This window comes from Xiphias gladius, chromosome 4, assembly GCF_016859285.1.
Source record: "Xiphias gladius isolate SHS-SW01 ecotype Sanya breed wild chromosome 4, ASM1685928v1, whole genome shotgun sequence".
Classification (NCBI taxonomy): domain Eukaryota; kingdom Metazoa; phylum Chordata; class Actinopteri; order Istiophoriformes; family Xiphiidae; genus Xiphias; species Xiphias gladius.
The window spans coordinates 26,046,344-26,063,959 of record NC_053403.1 but is presented as its reverse complement, the minus strand read 5'-3'; the positions used below and the strand labels follow the sequence as shown (position 1 = coordinate 26,063,959).

Below are 17,616 nucleotides of genomic sequence, written 5' to 3'. Positions count from 1 at the left end.
GACGAGAGACTTGAACGATGAAGACTATGTGACTGTTATGGCAAATGAACGTCTGGTCAACCGCCCCCAAGTCCGTTCAACTGTGGCGCGCAGTCGCTTCCCTGAGCTTTCCTACGGGGAGGTGAGTCGCTCTGGCTTCATCTTACCTTACAGCTCTCTATGTCATGCCGCTTCAGTCTGTCGCATATTTCGCTTGAAACGCCAGTTCGCCTCAGTTTTCTAGTGGCCATGACGACTTCTTTTCACCGACCTCTTCGGCCTCGGACTGCAAAGGATGAAACCTCTCCTACGATGGAGAGCAGCTACTGGCAACGGACTGACGCTGCCGCCTGGTGGTGTTGGCGCTTCTTATTCTTCTTTGTCAGAGTTTTATGGCAGTTGGCATCCATGAAGTTGCATTACTGCCTCCTCCTGGTTTTAATCCTCCACTACAATCTTGTAATTCGTCCGCAAGCGCGTCTTTAAAATCCTGGCCTCCACTCGTCCTAGTCTCTGTAGCCCTGTGCTGCACGGCCTCCTTCGCAGTGCACTGTTCAAATTGCTGTGACCAATTCTTAATCTACTCCCAATTCCTTGCCCCTTCTGCTTTATTCCGTATTTCATGCAAGTGGTTTCCTACCGCAGGACTGTTGTCACTGTTTGGTTATTTCCCCCTTCCTTAGGGTCAGTTTCTACTTGTCTGCAGATCTGGTTTAGATGCTTTGTTTCTACTCTTCACTGCTTGTTTGCACTTATCATCCCACCGTGGTACGTTTTCATCATCCTGCATCTGATGCAATGCCCTGTCTCATTTTGCTGTTAATCATTCCTATATTCATGTTGCCATCGATCTGATGTACACTGGCATGAAAAAGTTTGGGCACCCCTGGTCAAAATTCCCGTTGCTGTGAATAGCAACGGCAAAACCTTCAGTTTGCCCCTCTTGAGGTTGTCTATTGTGGATTTTGAGGTGTGTTTAGGATCATTACCCTGTTGTGGAAGCCATCGTCTTGTCTTCCGCAGCTTTTTTATATAAATATGATACATTATATATAATTATATAATATTAATGGATGGTGTTAAATTTCACCATAGCTGGAATGGTTGTCCTGTGAGGACACATCACTGACAACTCGGTTTTTTTACCATTTGGTTGCAGTGTCTACAGGGAAAGTGGTAAATAACTCTGACTCTATTTGTCTTCCATTGTTGGTGGACGTCTGAAAGTCAGCTGTGGATGTTCAGGCAACATCACTCAGAGAAATGTCCAACTTTTCTTTTCTGTGTTTAATTTAGACATCCTGTCTACTGTAACCATGACAAACTACGGCTTTTCTGTATGTTTTCATCTTTATTCTACAAAAAACTACTATACAGAGTACTTCATTCCTCTCCAGTTCAAGGCCTCTATCGTGAGCCTGCTCCAGACCTCTAGGCTCGTAGCCCCTCCGCATGAAAACGCTGCTGCATGCCAACAGACCGAGCAACATAATCTTTGATAGAGTCACAAATACGCCTCCGTCTCTGTATTTGGCCATTGGGGATATTGTTAACCAGCGACTGGGGAAGAAAACAGTCTGCATGCAATACTTAATTCCGCTGTGTGGTTATTGTAGGTTTCCTCCTTCAGATCCAGGATATTGATGGAGTTGTGATCATACTGCAAGCTTGATTTCAGGTTCTTGTGGATATTAATCACATAGGAATGGGAATCCAGTAGCTCCTTTTCACAGCCAGAGAAAGTGAAGAAGACATCAGCAGTGTAAGACCCCCCACCCCACCCACACACACACACACACACAACCACACCATATCACTTCATCTAGAAAAGGGTTAAAAGTGGAACACCTTTAATGTCCTTCTGGCAATGCCCAAGCAAAAAATGTGCATAGTTTGGTGGCCGCGTCCTTCTCCTGCCTACAGAGAACACCTTGAAAATGGAGTATATTACCTATGAGAGTCCATTCAGCCAGTTTGACAGTAAAAATGACTCGGAGGCATCCGATCATCCGTCCTCATGCAGTGTTGCTATAGAAAGACTTCACCTCTATGGTGGCCATGACGCATGGCCCAGTGTTTGAAATATCTGCAGCTTTCCTCAACACTTGAGTACTGTCTTCGTGCGGGTTGGACTTCCTCCACCCGCAGAGGAGCTAATGAGATAGCCTTCACTTCCACCGTATACAGCGCCGTGATCACTGGCTCACCTTGTGGCGCCGGACCACAAAATGCATGTATACAGTATGATGTCCGTGCACTGGATGTCGAACAGAGCTCAGATAAACCTGTAAACTGATTGTATTTCTCTCTGTTATTGGTTGACGTAGCAACCCTGGTGGGACAGCCGATAATAAAAGAGTCTGACCAATGCTCCAGTCACTCAGCGATTCCTCATTCATTAGTTATATCAAAAACACTCTCTTTTCGATTTCGTTACTTTCCCAACTCGTTTTTATGCTCTTTTCGTAGGATGTGAATCTTTTTGGCGCCGCAGATTTGATTTCCCCAGTCGTTGGGAATAATTGGCCATCGACGGTCCCAGCCTCCACCGGAAGCGCGGACAGCGACGTCGACGTGACTGAAGACGAAAGCCGGAGCCCTGCGCTGACGCCACTCGGCGTAATCACACGGCGGCCACGGTAGTGCGTCACTCTCGTCCTGTCCAATCAGCGAGCTACGTGTATCACGCCGAGGGTTCGCAGGTCAGGGGTTGCCAAGGAGAGAGGAAGATGGCGGCAGGCGGAGTGAGCAGTTGGCGCCGCTGAAACAGATTTAGCAGGCAGATCGTACTTCAGAGTGAAGCGCCTCCGCTGCGCATTTGACCGCCGTCCTTTAAGACTTTAAGACTTCCGCGGGAAGAAGGACGCTAATGGCGCTGCTGTACGGCTTCTTATGGCGGCTCTTGCTGGTTATGGTCCACGTCAACAGGGCGCTCGTCTCTTGGCTCCGTGTCCGCCTTCGGAGCTGGAAGGGCCGGCTGTGGGAGCGGGCGATGGCCGCACTGCTGCTGCCGGTGGCCCTCGCTGGGTTCCCGGACCATCAGAGGAAGTTAAATCACAACCCCGATGCTAACGCTAACCCGGTAACTGGAAACCGCACTGCCAGTCGCCGGTCACGGTGGCTGTCCGACGGCAGGTCTCTGGAGAAGCTGCCGGTCCACATCGGCCTGTTGGTAGCGGAGGAGGAGCCCAGCTATACAGACATCGCAAACCTGGTGGTGTGGTGTATGGCCGTCGGTATATCCTATGTCAGCGTCTATGACAATCACGGTAAACATTTCCGTCTCTGTCTTTGCGTACGGGATGAAGGCACAACTCCGTGAAATCCACCTTGCTACAATAATGTTTCGAACTTAGGTTTACCGACGGATCCTGTCTCTGCTAATAAATCCCCGCATCTTCCCACCGAGCCACTCCACAAATTGAAGGGCCAGTGGGTTGAACATAAAAGGTTAGAGGACCCCCGTGAGAAAAGTCACCCCCCAGATTCAAAATGAATTCCCTTTTTTCTTGAATAAAACCGGGATATTGTGGCAGGCAGCAGCTGGCAGGGGTTGACTGTCTTCATGTCCTACTTGTCCTGAGTGTTTAAAAGTAAATTCTGAAAATATCCAAATATGCAAAAGTGTGCATATATGCAGTTTAATGCACTGAACAACCTGTAGAGTAACGCCTGTGAGACTGTATAAACTACACAACTGTTGTCTTATCGTTATTTTTCAGACACCCTTTGTGTTTGATTAGTTTGGTTTGATAACGTTGTTTGACTTGCATAATGTTTCCTAACTCATTTGACCATAATTTATAGAAGTAGAAAAACGATCCTCCCTCCCACTAGGGACATGATCCCCCCCCCGGCTTATTTCAGTAATACCATGTGACTGTAGAGGTTATATTTGTTGGTTCCGCATTACGTTCCTCAGTTGTACGGTTACACAGAGACTATGCTCGTTTTACTGTCTCATAAGAAACTGAAATGCCTAAATGAGACTGTGTTATCAGGCCTAGTCTGTTGAACTTCTTATTTGCGTCTAAGTTATTTTCCTCATTAAACATGGGACCTAGTGTGACTTATTCCGGCCTCTCGCAGAGGCTCATAGTTTGGATGTAGCCCCGTGCACACGTCCATGTACAGGACACAAGCTGTGTTTACATTAGGGCTCACACAGGACACAAATTACCCAAGTAAACACATTGATTACAATAGACTGGTTCATTGCAAAAGCAGCCTCATCCCACTTGAAAGAGCTGGTGTTTATAATCTGATGAAATGATGCAAATTGGTCATGAAAAGCTCCATTTTATTACATTCTGCTTTGTGAATATTTGTATTATTTCTGTGCATGCCTGCCCCTTCGAATTGAGTGAAAGACTTCCCTCTGTGACGTTGCCCTGTTCCTCTTTTTAGGAACTGATGCCTCTCTCACAGGGCAGCTAACTATGAGTATGTGACAGTGACTAGTGCTGGACTGTGCTGCTCAGTAGCTTCAGTTGCGGTAGGTTCTGATCAAAACGGATAAAAGGAAAAAAAACTCACTAAAGCACAGCAACGGGCTCATAGTAGATCCAAGCTTTCAGTGCTGGTTCATCTTTTCCAACGTTTGCTCGTGGTTGAGAGTTGGAGTCGGTGTTGCGCATGTTAGAGCCGTTCATTCTGATTGTGGATGAACAGGACACCTGATCTTTTTACTTAGTGCTTACATACTCTTGAAGCCACTGCTGTGTGCATTGATTACATTTTCTTCTAAATGTAATCAATCCAAGTACCAGCTACAGAGTCAGAGCTGTAATGTTTCATCTTTCACTTCTGGCCTTTCCTGCTTTCTCCTCCAGCATCTAAGTGAAGGCAATAAAAATGTTTTTTTTATTTTATTCTTCTCGAGTTTGGATTGAACGACATGCTTATCATCCTCATTGGTATTTCCCCCAGGTACTTTTCGAAAGAACAATTCCCGTCTCCTGGAGGAGATAGTAAGGCAGCAGCAGGATTTGCTTGGAGTAGATGGATCCAAATACAATGTGGAGTTCCTGAGCAATGGCAGTGACAAACACCAGCACCATGGTAAGGACTTCGCACAGCTGGCTCTACTCTTATTTCAGTCAGTGTGTTTACATGCACTTAAGTATAAATGTGTTACAGTTGGCTTTCTCCAGTAAACTGATTTCTTAAATGCCATGTAAAGGAGAAACCTGGTTTCTGTAGTCAGGGTAGGGGATTATGGAAACCTGGTTTCCCTGGCTAGATTTCTCCGGGAGAATGTAGATTTCTCTGCCATGTGTGTACACCTAACTGGGCTTCTAATCGGGTTTTTACAAATATGCATGTGCATGGCAAAAGATTGAAGACAGGGAAAGTGACAGTGAGTGGCTGAATGAAAGGAGAGATCATCCTCCAGTCAGTTTCCCCGCTGAACATTTAACTGCTTGTTAAATTCAGACACTTTTGTGCTGTGAAGAAAAGCTCCACTCTGTCTGTCCCTCCGTCCTCTCAATGCACCGCCTGTCTGCTCAAGCACAGACACACACACTAATGACAAAATAAAAAAAGCCATGACCAACACAGCGTGTTGTGCCATTACTACACGGTCGGGGGTAGGGGAGAAATCTAATTACGGACCTGCTGGTATGTAAATAGATCTACAGAAACCTGGTTAGTACAGTGAAGGTAAATGTGATCCCCAGTTACCAATGTGACCCGTTTTCTCCAGTTAACACACTGAATGACTGACACAATATGGTTGTGTAAGTGTGTACATGTGTCATTTATTGCCTCACTCACACTAGGCAACAGTTTAGAATAAGCTTATTCAAACAAACTAGAATCAGGGGTTTTATATTTTTTGCTTAAATTGAATTTGACCAGTCTCTAAATGCAATAAAACTCTGAGAGATAAGCCATAATTAATGGAAAAAAGTGGCGGATTTTACTACGCTCAGTGTGTGAGCAAATAAGGCAGTAGGTAGAACGGAGAATAGGCTCGGATCAGCAGCCACTCTGGATTGCAACCTGTTTCAAACCTGGAGCTCTGAGGAAGAGCGCCCTCTACGGTCACATCTGTCCGCCACCCAAAATCATTCACTTTTTTGCAGCCTTTTTCTCCACTGTTGCTCCACTGTTTTTCAGTGGATTCCAAGTGCAGTCACCCCACCAGTTGTCAAAGCCCCATGCGGATCCCCCGGTAAATATCATCAATTTCATGATTTATTAGATATGACTAATGAATTCTGTTGCATATTTTACACTGTTTCACAGCACCTGAGCTTCTGAAGTAAAAAAAGATGAACACTGAAACCCCTAACAGGACTTAGTTTAAAGTCTGATGCATAGTATTAGTTTGTGATCTTAACATGTGGAATATAGTTTTACAGAGAGAGGTTTTTTTTCCCCACAACAAATTCAAAACAGCTTTTTTTGCTTGTACATATGAAATGAAAATTAAACGTAAACTTCATATACAAACTACATATGTGTCCTGAGCCACCTACAATGGCACAGATTTGTGTGAAAGGGTAAATGGGGGGCAAATCAGAGGAAAATCATTAAGTGTTTTGGATAAAAGTGTGATCTGATTGCAGCCATTTGCCATGTACGTCTGGCATGTAAGGGATAGTTATTGCAACATGTTGCTCGGCTGTGTTGTTAGCTTGGCCTCTGCACAGCATCAGAATTATCTTTGCAAACAAGGCACAGCATTTGAAGCTTCTCTTCCTCGTCACACGGTTTGCTCAGTGTACACTAAAACATCACGTATAAGAACGTGGTTATCTTGTTTGTTGACTGGCGGGATGGCTACTTTGATGGAGAGCAAGCATCAGTTCTGTTTCACAAGCTTTCATTTCCCAGTGTTATTTCTCATCATTCCTTCTCAAAGCTGAAACATGATAATGAGCTTTCCTGATCATACGTAGCTGGTTCTGGGTCCTTTTCAAACCACACAGAAATATAAAACAGTTACCGAGCAAAATGCTAATTTGAATACACTGGCAGATATAATGACGTTACCATCTGCTTGACATCATCTCCTCAAAAAAATTTAAACCTTTCTTCTGTAACAATCGACAATATTTTGAGTGGAGGGGAAAGATTGTAAAATGAGACGAACTTGTAAGAGTATAATGGAAAACACGAAGGTCGTTCGACAGAAACAGGCTCAGTGTTCAATATGCCCAAAGGTACCCACGCCCCTGTCCTCTGTCATTCCATGGGATGAACACCAGGACTGGAGTATGGTGTTAGACTAGTTTTCCAGGACAAAAAAGACAGAAACTGACACTGCCGCCTAGCCCACAGAAACTCACATCTACAGTTTTCTGTCTCACACCAAGATCCCTAAAAATATATTGGTCTGGATTATTTATCAGTTATTTATCAAGCTAGTGTTATTAGAGTTTGAAAGATCGGAGACAGAAGATGCTTCAAACACACAGAATCTTCAAATCAGATCTTTCTGTACCTGGAATCAGTGTGTCTCTGTAACAGTGTATAAACTGGACGCTGGACATAATAGTGAAGCAAGCAGACTTGGAGTTGAGTATTGCATTTGAGCATCGGCTCCATTGGAAAGAGTTTATGCTGCACCTGCAGGTGTGTTTGGGGGGCAGAGAGCAGTAAATCACAGTGAGCTGGAAACAAGCCCCAAGACTGTCAGACAGGTTACCTGTGAACACACAAGACTGGATTTGATTCAGCACAGTGCTATTGTAGAGGTCAAACTCGTGAATGAAATTCATGATTGGTGTTATTACATGAGGAACTGTGCAGCTTCATCCTGCACCAATCGAGACTTGGAAAATTAGTTTGTGTGTGAGAGTCAGTTACCTGCCATTTCATCCACTGCCTTTCTCGGATATGTGAATGCCTCAACCACATTCACTGTTTGGTTTTTTTGTCGCATTCTCTTCCCATGAACCCATCAAATGGAATTCAGTTTCCATGATGGAGCTCTGTTGTACTGAGGAAGCCGTGGAGCTGGTGTAGCCAGTTTGCTCAGCGCTGGCTGAGGCAGTGTGTAGCTCCTTGCTTTGTCTCTGCAGCTACAGCCTGTAGCTCCAGTGTTTCCTGTATATAGAATTCATTTGGGTGGGTTCATCCCCCACCCAAGCTTCCTTTCAGATGGCTGTGTAGAAATGCAGTTTCAAGTTTGCCAGATTAGTGCACTCATTTGTTTAATTTAAATTCGAAACCAAATTCACAAACCATAATTACAAAAATTGAAGTTAGACATACAAACCAAAATGACAATCACACAAGCAATCAAACACACTGTATTCCTGAGAAATAGGCAATAATATTTTTTTTTTTGTTCTCTCTTAAAAATAACAAGCAAAATAGAAAAGCAGCAGGACCAGACAGAATCCTGGCTTGTGCTATCAGGGCCTGTGCTGGACAGCTGGCAAATGTTGACATCTTCAACATTTCTCTGGCTCAAGCAGTCCTCCCCAAACGCTTCAGATCAACCACCATCATCCCGGTGCCTAAGAAGTCTCCCATGTGTTGACAGAATGATTACCGCTCCATAGCACTCACACAGGTTATCATGAAGTGCTTCGAGAGGCTGTTCCCTATCATACTAGACCCCCTCCAGTTTGCTTACTGCTCCAGGCGCTCCACTGAAAACACTGTGACATCTGCCCACCCACTTTATTGTGTTGTAGTTTTACTTTTAAATGGTTAAAATTTGCCATTTTTGCCCATCAACCTACACTCAGTAACCCGTAATGACAAAGTACAAACTTGTTTTTAGAAATTTTTGCAAATGTATAAAAACAAATTTATTTTAAAATTAAATCTACGACACATTGAAGCTTGCAGAAAGTGGAGGGGTCTGAAAACTTTCTGAGGCCGCTGTATGTCAGGATGCTACGCATTGACTTGAGCTCAGCCTTCATCACAATCATCCCACAACTCCTGATTGGGAAGCTGAGCCAGTTAAGTCTCAACACCTCCCTCTGCAACTGGGTACTGGGCTTTCTCAGTGGTAGGCTGTGGTCATTCCAGATGGACAACTGAACCTCCTGCACCACCACTCTGAGCACCAGCACTCTTCAGGGCTGTGTGCTCAGCCCACTCCTATTCACGCTGTTGACATACGACTGACACTACATCACCAAGTCGGCTGGTGACACAACACTGCCTTATCAGCAACAATGATGAAACCGTTCACAGAGAAGAGGTCGAACTACTAGCAGCATGCTGTAAGACCAAGAGTCCTAAACATAGGGACAACGAAGGAGGTTATCATTGACTTCAGAAAGACGCATGCTAACCACGTGCTGATCTCAAGTCTGAGAACCAGAGTGGAGCCACAATCTTCTCACCTTCCTACCATCAGACAGGAGATACTGGAGCATCAGGACCTCCTCCACCAGGCTCTGCAACCGCTTCTTCCCTCAAGCTGTGAAGATCCTCAACAGCTTGCACCGTCTGGCTAGCACCCCTAACCTCCTCCCAGCTGTTCCATGAGAAACAATATTTCACTCTTAGACATTGTAGAAATGATATAAAAAGCTTGAACCTTGAACCCGGGACAGGTCGGCAGTCAGTTAACCAATATGAGTCACCAGTTTGCCAGTTTACCTTACATGCATGTCTTTGGACACCAGACCCAGACATAATGTATTTACCTGTATTGGACCCCATCCAGGTACATTAGAGAAATCACATAATAAACTTAGCGTCGGGCAATTTGGAATACATATTTTAAAAGGTCTGAAATAATTCCATTTATCTGTACTGTAACATTTGGTCTAGTATAAAATATACTGATCCAATTTAAAAAATCCTGGCCTGAGACCGAGCAGAGGGCGTCTCTGCGTCCAGAGAGAGCACAGTGGCGGGCTGCTTTGAATCTCTGTCAGAAGTCTTGTGATGTTATCAGAGCAGATCCTCCCTTTTACAAATCCTGCCTGCTCAATATGTACAGTACTTCATTTGGTATAACTCTTTCTAATCTTGTGAGCGGAACTCTAGATATAATTTTGTTACAGGTCTGTAATAACCTGGATTTTTTTTAGTATCAGGGATATGAATGCCTCCCTGCATGAGTTTGGTAAATCTTTTACTGCTGTTGCCTCATGATACAGTTCAGTCAAGACTGGGGCCAATATAGCTAAAAAAGTTTTATTCATATTATCGTATTATTCTGGTTGGCCATCCAGTCCTGGAGATTTACCATCTCTCAGTTGTAAAATCCTTCTTTAACCTCTGCTGCAGATATCAGATCATCGATAACCAAAGCTTGTTCTTTTCATTCCAAATCACACAAGAAAGTGGAATACACACGTAAACGACTACCACTGGAGTGCCATGACCCAGATATTACCAAACTACCCCAACCCACTTCAAATGTTAGTGTTTGAAACTGTCAGTGTGTCTGTAGAACTGAGGACCAGCGACAGTCAGGCTCACTTTAAACATCCAGAACCAGAAAGTGAAGGTAAATCCTGCTCTAATCTTCAGTCATGGCCAGTTAAAGGTAATCATGTTGTTTGTTTGTGTCTGTGTGTCTGTCAGTGGTTTCCTGCAGGCCCACAGTGAAGGTGTTGTCTCCTGAGGATGGGAAGCAGAGTATTGTCCAGGCAGCACAGCAGCTCTGTCGCTCTGTGGAGAACAAAGAGAGGAGCTCCAAAGACATCAGCGTCACCATGCTGGACATACTGCTCAGAGGTACCACTTTGTGTGTGTGTGTGTGTGTGTTGGGATCACTCAGGCTCAAAGTCAGATAAGTCTCAGCTTTATATTTTCAAAACATACTTCATATCTACACAGTGCAGAATTACCAGGTCTTACTGCAAACACACTACTCACAAAACAAGAAATGAAATCCTCAGAATCATCTGCTAGTGGAAATCTTGATAACACCGCGACTACACTGCAGCATCACAGCTGGTTTAATGTTCGCAGAGGAAGGAGAGCAAACAGCTGCTTCAGTCACACCTCTGACATGATTCATTTTAACACCGTGTCTACACAGGAGGCATAACGTGAGCAGCAGCAGCAGCAGCAGCTTCGCTTCTCTGTCCGTGTCACATAGGAGGCGTTCAGGCACACTACTGACTGTAGGTCTCCTGGGTTTTGGTCTTACTCAGAGCCCGACACACAATCACTGATGTTACGTGCATGTGTCAGGGGACTAGACTGGAAGTGAAATAAACATCGGGTCACACCAATAGCATGAGGGAGGAGCAGTACGTGGCATGTATACAGCTGGATTGATTAAAACAGAAATTTTTATGTGCAGGAAACAGTAGAGGACAGATGTTCTAATTTTCTGGCAGGCAATTATTTATGTGCTTTCATTCAGTGGGCATACATAGAGCTGGGCCGATAAATCAGCCGATATTTTATTTTTTTTTATATATATATATATATATATATATATATATATATATATATATATCAGTGTATTTGTTGGCAGATGGGTGATGAGAAATGTCAGTACAGAAACATCAAACAAGGTCTGAGGACATTTAGAAACAGTGTCAGCATTACATACTTTGTCCACCAGAGAGCGCTGACAAGTTTTACACTGTAAGATGTCCGTTCAGTTTGTACCTTGGTCACGGTTCTTTATAAAAAACAACTCTAAGGGATCTGTATGAAGATTGTTGTCTATGTTGTCTTGTATGTTTAAAAAAAATAATCATTATCAGACTCCTCGGATATCGATATCCGTATCAGCTTAATGAGTCGAGTCCTGGTTATAGTAAGTGACGTTACCATAGTCCTGTCTAACAGCCTGGTTCTGAAGCTCAGAGGTCCAGATCAGAAGCCTCATTGTTTTCATGAAGCCAACGTGACTGATCGCTCCTCCAGGGCACATTGCTGTGATCAGGTGTTGTGCACTGGGCAGCAGCAACTTAAAATGAAGTAACTTCTGTTTAACGTGGCCCCCTAAAGTTTTTCTGCACAGTGTGAGACGTTCAAATCTCTCGATTATTCAAACAATCGCGTCTCAGCAGGAGAAATAACAACAACAACAAATGAGTTGCAGGCCGCAAAAGTGAAGTTTTTTCAATAATAACTCATTGAATAATGTTAATTCAAGCACTGACACCCTAAAATAGAGTGGAGGTGAACAGGGAGATCTCAGACATTATTTTCCCATAGTCCTCCTTTGTTCACTCAGTGAGTTGAGCAGTAAAGTGATAAGGATTCATGGCATCAGGAGATCTTGTTTCAAGACAGTGGTTCAAAGCCTCTCTGCCTGCACCAGTATCAGCATTACTGTAAAGAGATTCCACAGTCGTTGTGGCCGTTATACAGCCGCCGGTGTTCCTCAGGTCGGGTATCTGGTTCAAAACCCGAGTGGTGCTCTGGACGAAAGAGAGCGTGTACACAGACAGAAGGGCAGTAATATAACCCACACGTGAGCACATCTGGTCAGCACCATCAGCCAGTCACCGGTCAGCGAGGAGGGCACCCGGTTGCCTTACCTGAAAACACACTGGACTGGCGACTCCGACATCCGTCTGAAGACCCTCTGCCTATCTGACCACACGTTGCAGCATTTAGATTATCGCTGACAAGGGCTGGGAAGAATCACAGGGAATCTCACTAGATTCATGATAATGACAGTATCACAACACAGGCTGCACTCTGTGCAGTGTCTGACAATATCTGCCTTCGACACACATTCAGTATTCATTCAGTTTTACAGACTGTGACTTTTTATCACTACATCTTATAAAGAGCTTTTATATACAGCTGAAATGAAAGTGTGAACCAAAGTGCATAGTCTTTTGTCTCTCTCTCTCTCACACACACACACACACACACACACACACACACACACACAGAAACATGAACACATGCCAGTGTTCCAGTGTCTAACAGCCATAAACTGATAAAAGGCTGAACCGCCAGAAAGCAAAAGTCCTCAGAGTTCAACAGAGGAAGGAAGTCACCTCTCCTGCCACAGTGCTGATAACATGCTGCCACTGCCTGACAACGACATCCGACCATGTGACAGGTTAGATCGTTTGGCCCCCCACCCTCACTGACGGTATATGTCACCTGATCGGCGGTGTCCAGGGCGCACTGCTCTTCACGGCCACCGTGATGAGGGTTTGCTCACAGGAGCTCTGCGACCTGGAGTCAGACGGAAGGAAATGTCCGTCGCGATGGTCTCTGTAGTCCATTAAAATACAAAGTCAGCACTTCACTGATGACGCTTCGGGGCGTGTACTACGCTGATGAGATGTCACGGCGAAGCGCTGACCACGAATGATGACCGAAACCTGCTCATGTGAACGTTTCCTGCATCCTGCTCTAGTTTGGTGTCACATTTATCTGCGCACACGTTACTGAACAGCGGCCGCATCACCATGTCGCCGTAAGGTCTGTTCAAGTGTAGCTGTCACGTGTGCCATTGTTCCGCTGTGTTTGAAGTGTTACGGAGTTCCCACGGATAAATCAGTCGTGCTGCTGACATGCCGCCTGTCTGTGCTTGTTTCAGAGTCGAAGAACATTCCCGACCCTGAGCTGGTGGTGAAGTTTGGTCCCGTCGACAGCACGCTGGGCTTCCTCCCCTGGCACATCAGACTCACTGAATTCATGTGAGTCACTGTCTGTCCGAGTCTGTTTCTGTGTGGCCGATAAATCAATCAGTGACTGAGGCACTGAGAATTGTAGATTAGGCCTTATTTTGCAGACTCGAGTGTTAGATTCAGGTTTAGTCGTGAAAATGCAGTTGCAATATTACAAAAAGAGAACAGCAGATGGCACTGTTGAGCTCTCATTGCAGGTGTGTTTTTCCCTCCGGATGTGTTCAGTTGTGTTTGAGGTGTGTGTCTCGCTCTGTGTCCACAGCTCCCTGCCCTCCCACAGAAATGTGTCCTACGAGGACTTGTTGGGTGCCCTGCAGCGGTATGGTGCCTGTCAGCAGCGGATCGGCCAGTGATGCTCAGGCCGGCTTCGGGCTCTTCAGACGGGAAGGAGTGCGGGGTTCACACAGTCGGGGGAAGGTCTGGACCGACCCCCCCGCACCCCGCTGCGTCCCTCACTGTTCCCCTCCCCAACTCTGTCCATCTCCCGGATCTCTAACAGACTGAGACAGCTGAAAGACGAGGACACCAGGAGAGCCGGCCAGCTCACTTCCTGCTACCAGCTCTCGTCTTTTAATAAACTCACATTCCACAGGACTTGTGGAACATGCTCTCCAAGCCAAGAGAAAAAAAGGACATCAGAGACACGCACTGGCATGAGAAGACTCAGTGTTCCACAAACCCTGTTCTGTCCTCTCAAAGCCTCCGGCTCACTGTTTGTCATTCAGTCTCCAGCTGCTGTTTACTGCTGAAGACTCAGAAAATGACTCGCCTTCATTCAGCAGACAACAAAGAAGAAACAAGGCTTTGTGCCCGTCCTCGTGAGGCATCCTGGGAAATACAGCTGCACTTTAGGGAGAAGCTCGGCTAGCAGCCCCGTATGAGCTGAGCAGCAGACGTTGATCTTGGGGACAGAGTTGCTGATAATGTGTAAATATGCAACATCCGTGTGGCTCCGTGTTTGTCCCTGTGGCCTCCAGCTTACAGTTGTGTGTTCATGTGTTGTGTTGCTTCAGACACATCCAGAGGTTTGTTTAAGGCTCCTGTTAGACTGAGCTGAACTCTGCTGACAGCTCTTCTAGAAAAGTCCGTCTTACCTCACTTTCAAGGAGGATTCCTGTGACAAAATGGTCCTAACTCCCCCTAATGTTTACTACTCAGTACTACATTTTCCCAAGTTATCAGTTCTCATGTAACTAGAGGTTCATATTTGGGTCGAAGGATGACAACTTAGCCATCTCCATCTGCTGATGAAGACCACAACTCCACAAAGAGCCAGTAAGTGGACCTTGAGTTTAGATTATTTAGTCTGGGTCGGATTCTTATAGATTTGTCAAACCTTTCTGTCAGTTATATTAACCTTGTAACCAATGACTGAGACCGGGGAACGCGGTGAAGAAGTCTGACAGGTCAGAAACGCCAGCAGTCAGACCATCATCAGGTTGGACACGAACCTCCGTCTTAGGCGAAACCGGTTTGGAGGAGAAAACGAGGGTTACCTGTGGGTAAACATCCATCCCAGTTTACAGACCCATGCCTGCACGTTTCTGCCCGTCTGACCCGGGTTCTAATAAACTGGTGCTATCGGTGCTTCCCAAACAGAGCGCTGGGCCCCGACCCAGAGAAAATACACCCTTTTCACAGCGGACGCTTTGACTTGTCAAAAACAGATGAAACTAAAAACATGAACTGCTGCATTGTTTCAGTTTTCACTTCCACAGAGCCATCAGCGTTATCGGTTCTTCACTTGCTGTGAAAAGGGTCAACAAACCTGACTCATTTGGGAACAATAAAATGTTGCTGATCAAACAAAGGGGTCAGTCGAATGCCTGTCCTCCCCTGGGTTGGCGTAGCAGGCTTGTACTCGGGCCCAAACTGAGACTTCACTTTGGGCAAACTCCGCTTCGTCTCAGCACAGAAACTACTGAGAAACCTGACGAGAAATCAAACTGACATCGGCTCCTTATGATGCACTGAGTTGAGTTTTCGGCATTCATGCGGGGATTTCTGTTTTAATTCCCGTTTCCTTCAATAAAACACAATGTGCCGCAGCCACAGACTGTTTTTCTTTGAGTCGTGGTCTTCACAGTGATTTGAGGTGCAGGTGTGGCAACATGGAGGTAAATTAAAAAACTGTCACTGAAATCCTACCTTCATTCTCTTGTCTCAAGAAAACAAGCTCAGAAAGTTTCTTCTTGATCTTAAAAACTGTACATTGAAAAGAGAATCCTCACTCAAGGTGCACTTACTAGCTTTTCTGTGCTTTGAACTGCATCTCATGGTCTTCAGTGGATTGAGTTTTCTCTCCTGTGACTGTGTGACTGAAGTGTGGAAGTACCGCAGTTCCAGACGTAGGCCACGTTGCAACAGCAGAGACATCTCCATCCTCTGAGGAAGACCATGAGGTGCAGTCAAAAGCCGCAGCAGATTTTTTTTTTTTTTTTCTGCCAAAATACAGATGTTTTGTTCATGCTTGTGTTCAGTGCTTTGAAGGTTAACCAAACTTTTACTGTGTGGCGGTGCTTGCTGATTTGTCCGATTCGAGATTACAGGTGTTTGTCAGGATGCTGATGTGGAGCGGAGCTTCTGTTTGTGATCTGTCGTGTCGTGGCTCAGGTCTGCCTCTAAAGTTGGAGAGAAAAGTACCAAAAAGCATGGATGCCTGAGAAAATGTGACACTTGAGTCCTGACCACCAGAAAATAAGTCTGTTATGTGGAGATGATGCTGTAATTAAATAGTTAGCGCAGGGTAAAGATGAGAGCAGAATACGAAGCCAAACAAATCAACCACAGCAGCTCTGTCTTGAACATCGCTCATTGACGATGACAGTGAGTGAGTGAGGCAGAATGATTAGTTTCGTCCATATCCCAGAGCCTCAGCATGGTCGTGTGTGTGTGTGTGTGTGTGTGTGTGTGTGCGTGCGTGTTCTGTCTGACTGTTAACACGCCCCCCCCCATGCACGACGCCATCAGACCAGACGCAGATGCCGGTGGACGTTATGACTCCCCCTTGTACCCCCTGTCTGCATCCGGAGCGCGATTCCATTAAAGTTCTTTGCTGCTCAGTCCTCCGATCTCCTCTTTGTCCTCGCACCTAGTCAGACTCCTCTCCGCACCCCTGCTCATGGGGACGGATCGCAATCTTGACTGACGTTTTGCTGTGGGCAGTTGGTTGCCTGCTCTGTCGCCGTGTTTTCCTTTCCAGTTGTCAGTGTCCACACAACCTGATTCCGACGCTGCTGAGCCACGCCATCGCCGTACGGCAGGCGGTTCTGTGCACGTTGCGGCCACGGTGCCCGGCAGACAACCGGAATCCCTGAGGTGAATGCGCCCTGCACGTGGAACTGATCGGTGGCTCGATGTCTTCGCCCAATAAATGTTACTGACATAATTAGATGATACGGTGCTGTTTGCTTTTGTTCTGTTGACTGACTTTTTCCCTCGTGAAACTGGATCCTTCGACCGGTTCTGGCCTCCAGAAATCCTCCAAATGAGCAAGCAAAGAGGGAAAAATCCGCCCTGGTGAAGGTCTCCAGCGGTACCTCTCATAGCCAGGGACCGGCTCAGCCAGTCCTGTCTCTCGGTGTGTTTCGGCCGGATGAGTGTACCAGTCTGGTTTGAGGTGGTGCTGTGGTCAGAGGGTGCGTTTCAGGTGACGGAGGAGAGAATCTCTCCGCGTTTATTCTGTATGACATGAAACTGCAGTTTAACAAAAGCATTTTATTCAAAAACACAGAAATAAAAAGCCTCGGTGGGTGGGGCGTGGTGGAAATCTAACATTCAGACTGTGTCGCACCGAATCAACCGATTCCCATTTTAATAACTGGAAGCGCTTCTGTAGGACTCACTGGGTCTACTGGTGCGGGGGGGCAGAGAAAGCCCTTGAGCCCACGCTCAGGGCATGTTCACCCACCCACCCCGATATTATTACGTCTTCGTCCCATGAGCGTCTCTGGGCCACAGAGCGCCACCTGGCGGTGAACGCAGCTCCTCCGTATCAAATGCAGGACCTGGTTCTGCGTCCCGTAGTTTCTCACCAGGGAAGGGCGTCCCAGCAGCAGGTTACGTACCGCCGAGCGCGCCCCTCTCTCCC

General features: G+C 45.9%; 2 protein-coding genes across 5 annotated transcripts in view; one reads left to right on the top strand and one right to left on the bottom strand.

Moving 5' to 3' along the window:
- The window catches only part of rad51b (RAD51 paralog B), a 67,434-nt gene extending 67,047 nt beyond the window's left edge, over positions 1-387 (bottom strand). For 3 of the 4 annotated variants that reach the window (XR_005707284.1, XM_040124679.1, XM_040124682.1), the window contains exon 1: positions 147-387. Coding sequence is in view for 2 of the 4 variants with exons in the window: in XM_040124679.1 (XP_039980613.1) it covers positions 147-230 (84 nt within the window). In the remaining 2 variants the exon portion in view is untranslated. The remainder of the gene's footprint in view (positions 1-146) is intronic. The other variant, XM_040124681.1, reaches the window with a different exon arrangement.
- On the top strand, positions 7-16,504 carry nus1 (NUS1 dehydrodolichyl diphosphate synthase subunit). The gene is made up of 6 exons (XM_040124684.1): positions 7-121; positions 2,449-3,248; positions 4,909-5,040; positions 10,492-10,644; positions 13,436-13,535; positions 13,789-16,504. The coding sequence occupies exons 2-6, from the start codon at positions 2,849-2,851 to the stop codon at positions 13,877-13,879; spliced, it is 876 nt and encodes a 291-aa protein (XP_039980618.1). The 5' UTR covers positions 7-121; positions 2,449-2,848; the 3' UTR covers positions 13,880-16,504.
- The last annotated feature ends 1,112 nt before the right edge of the window (positions 16,505-17,616 follow it).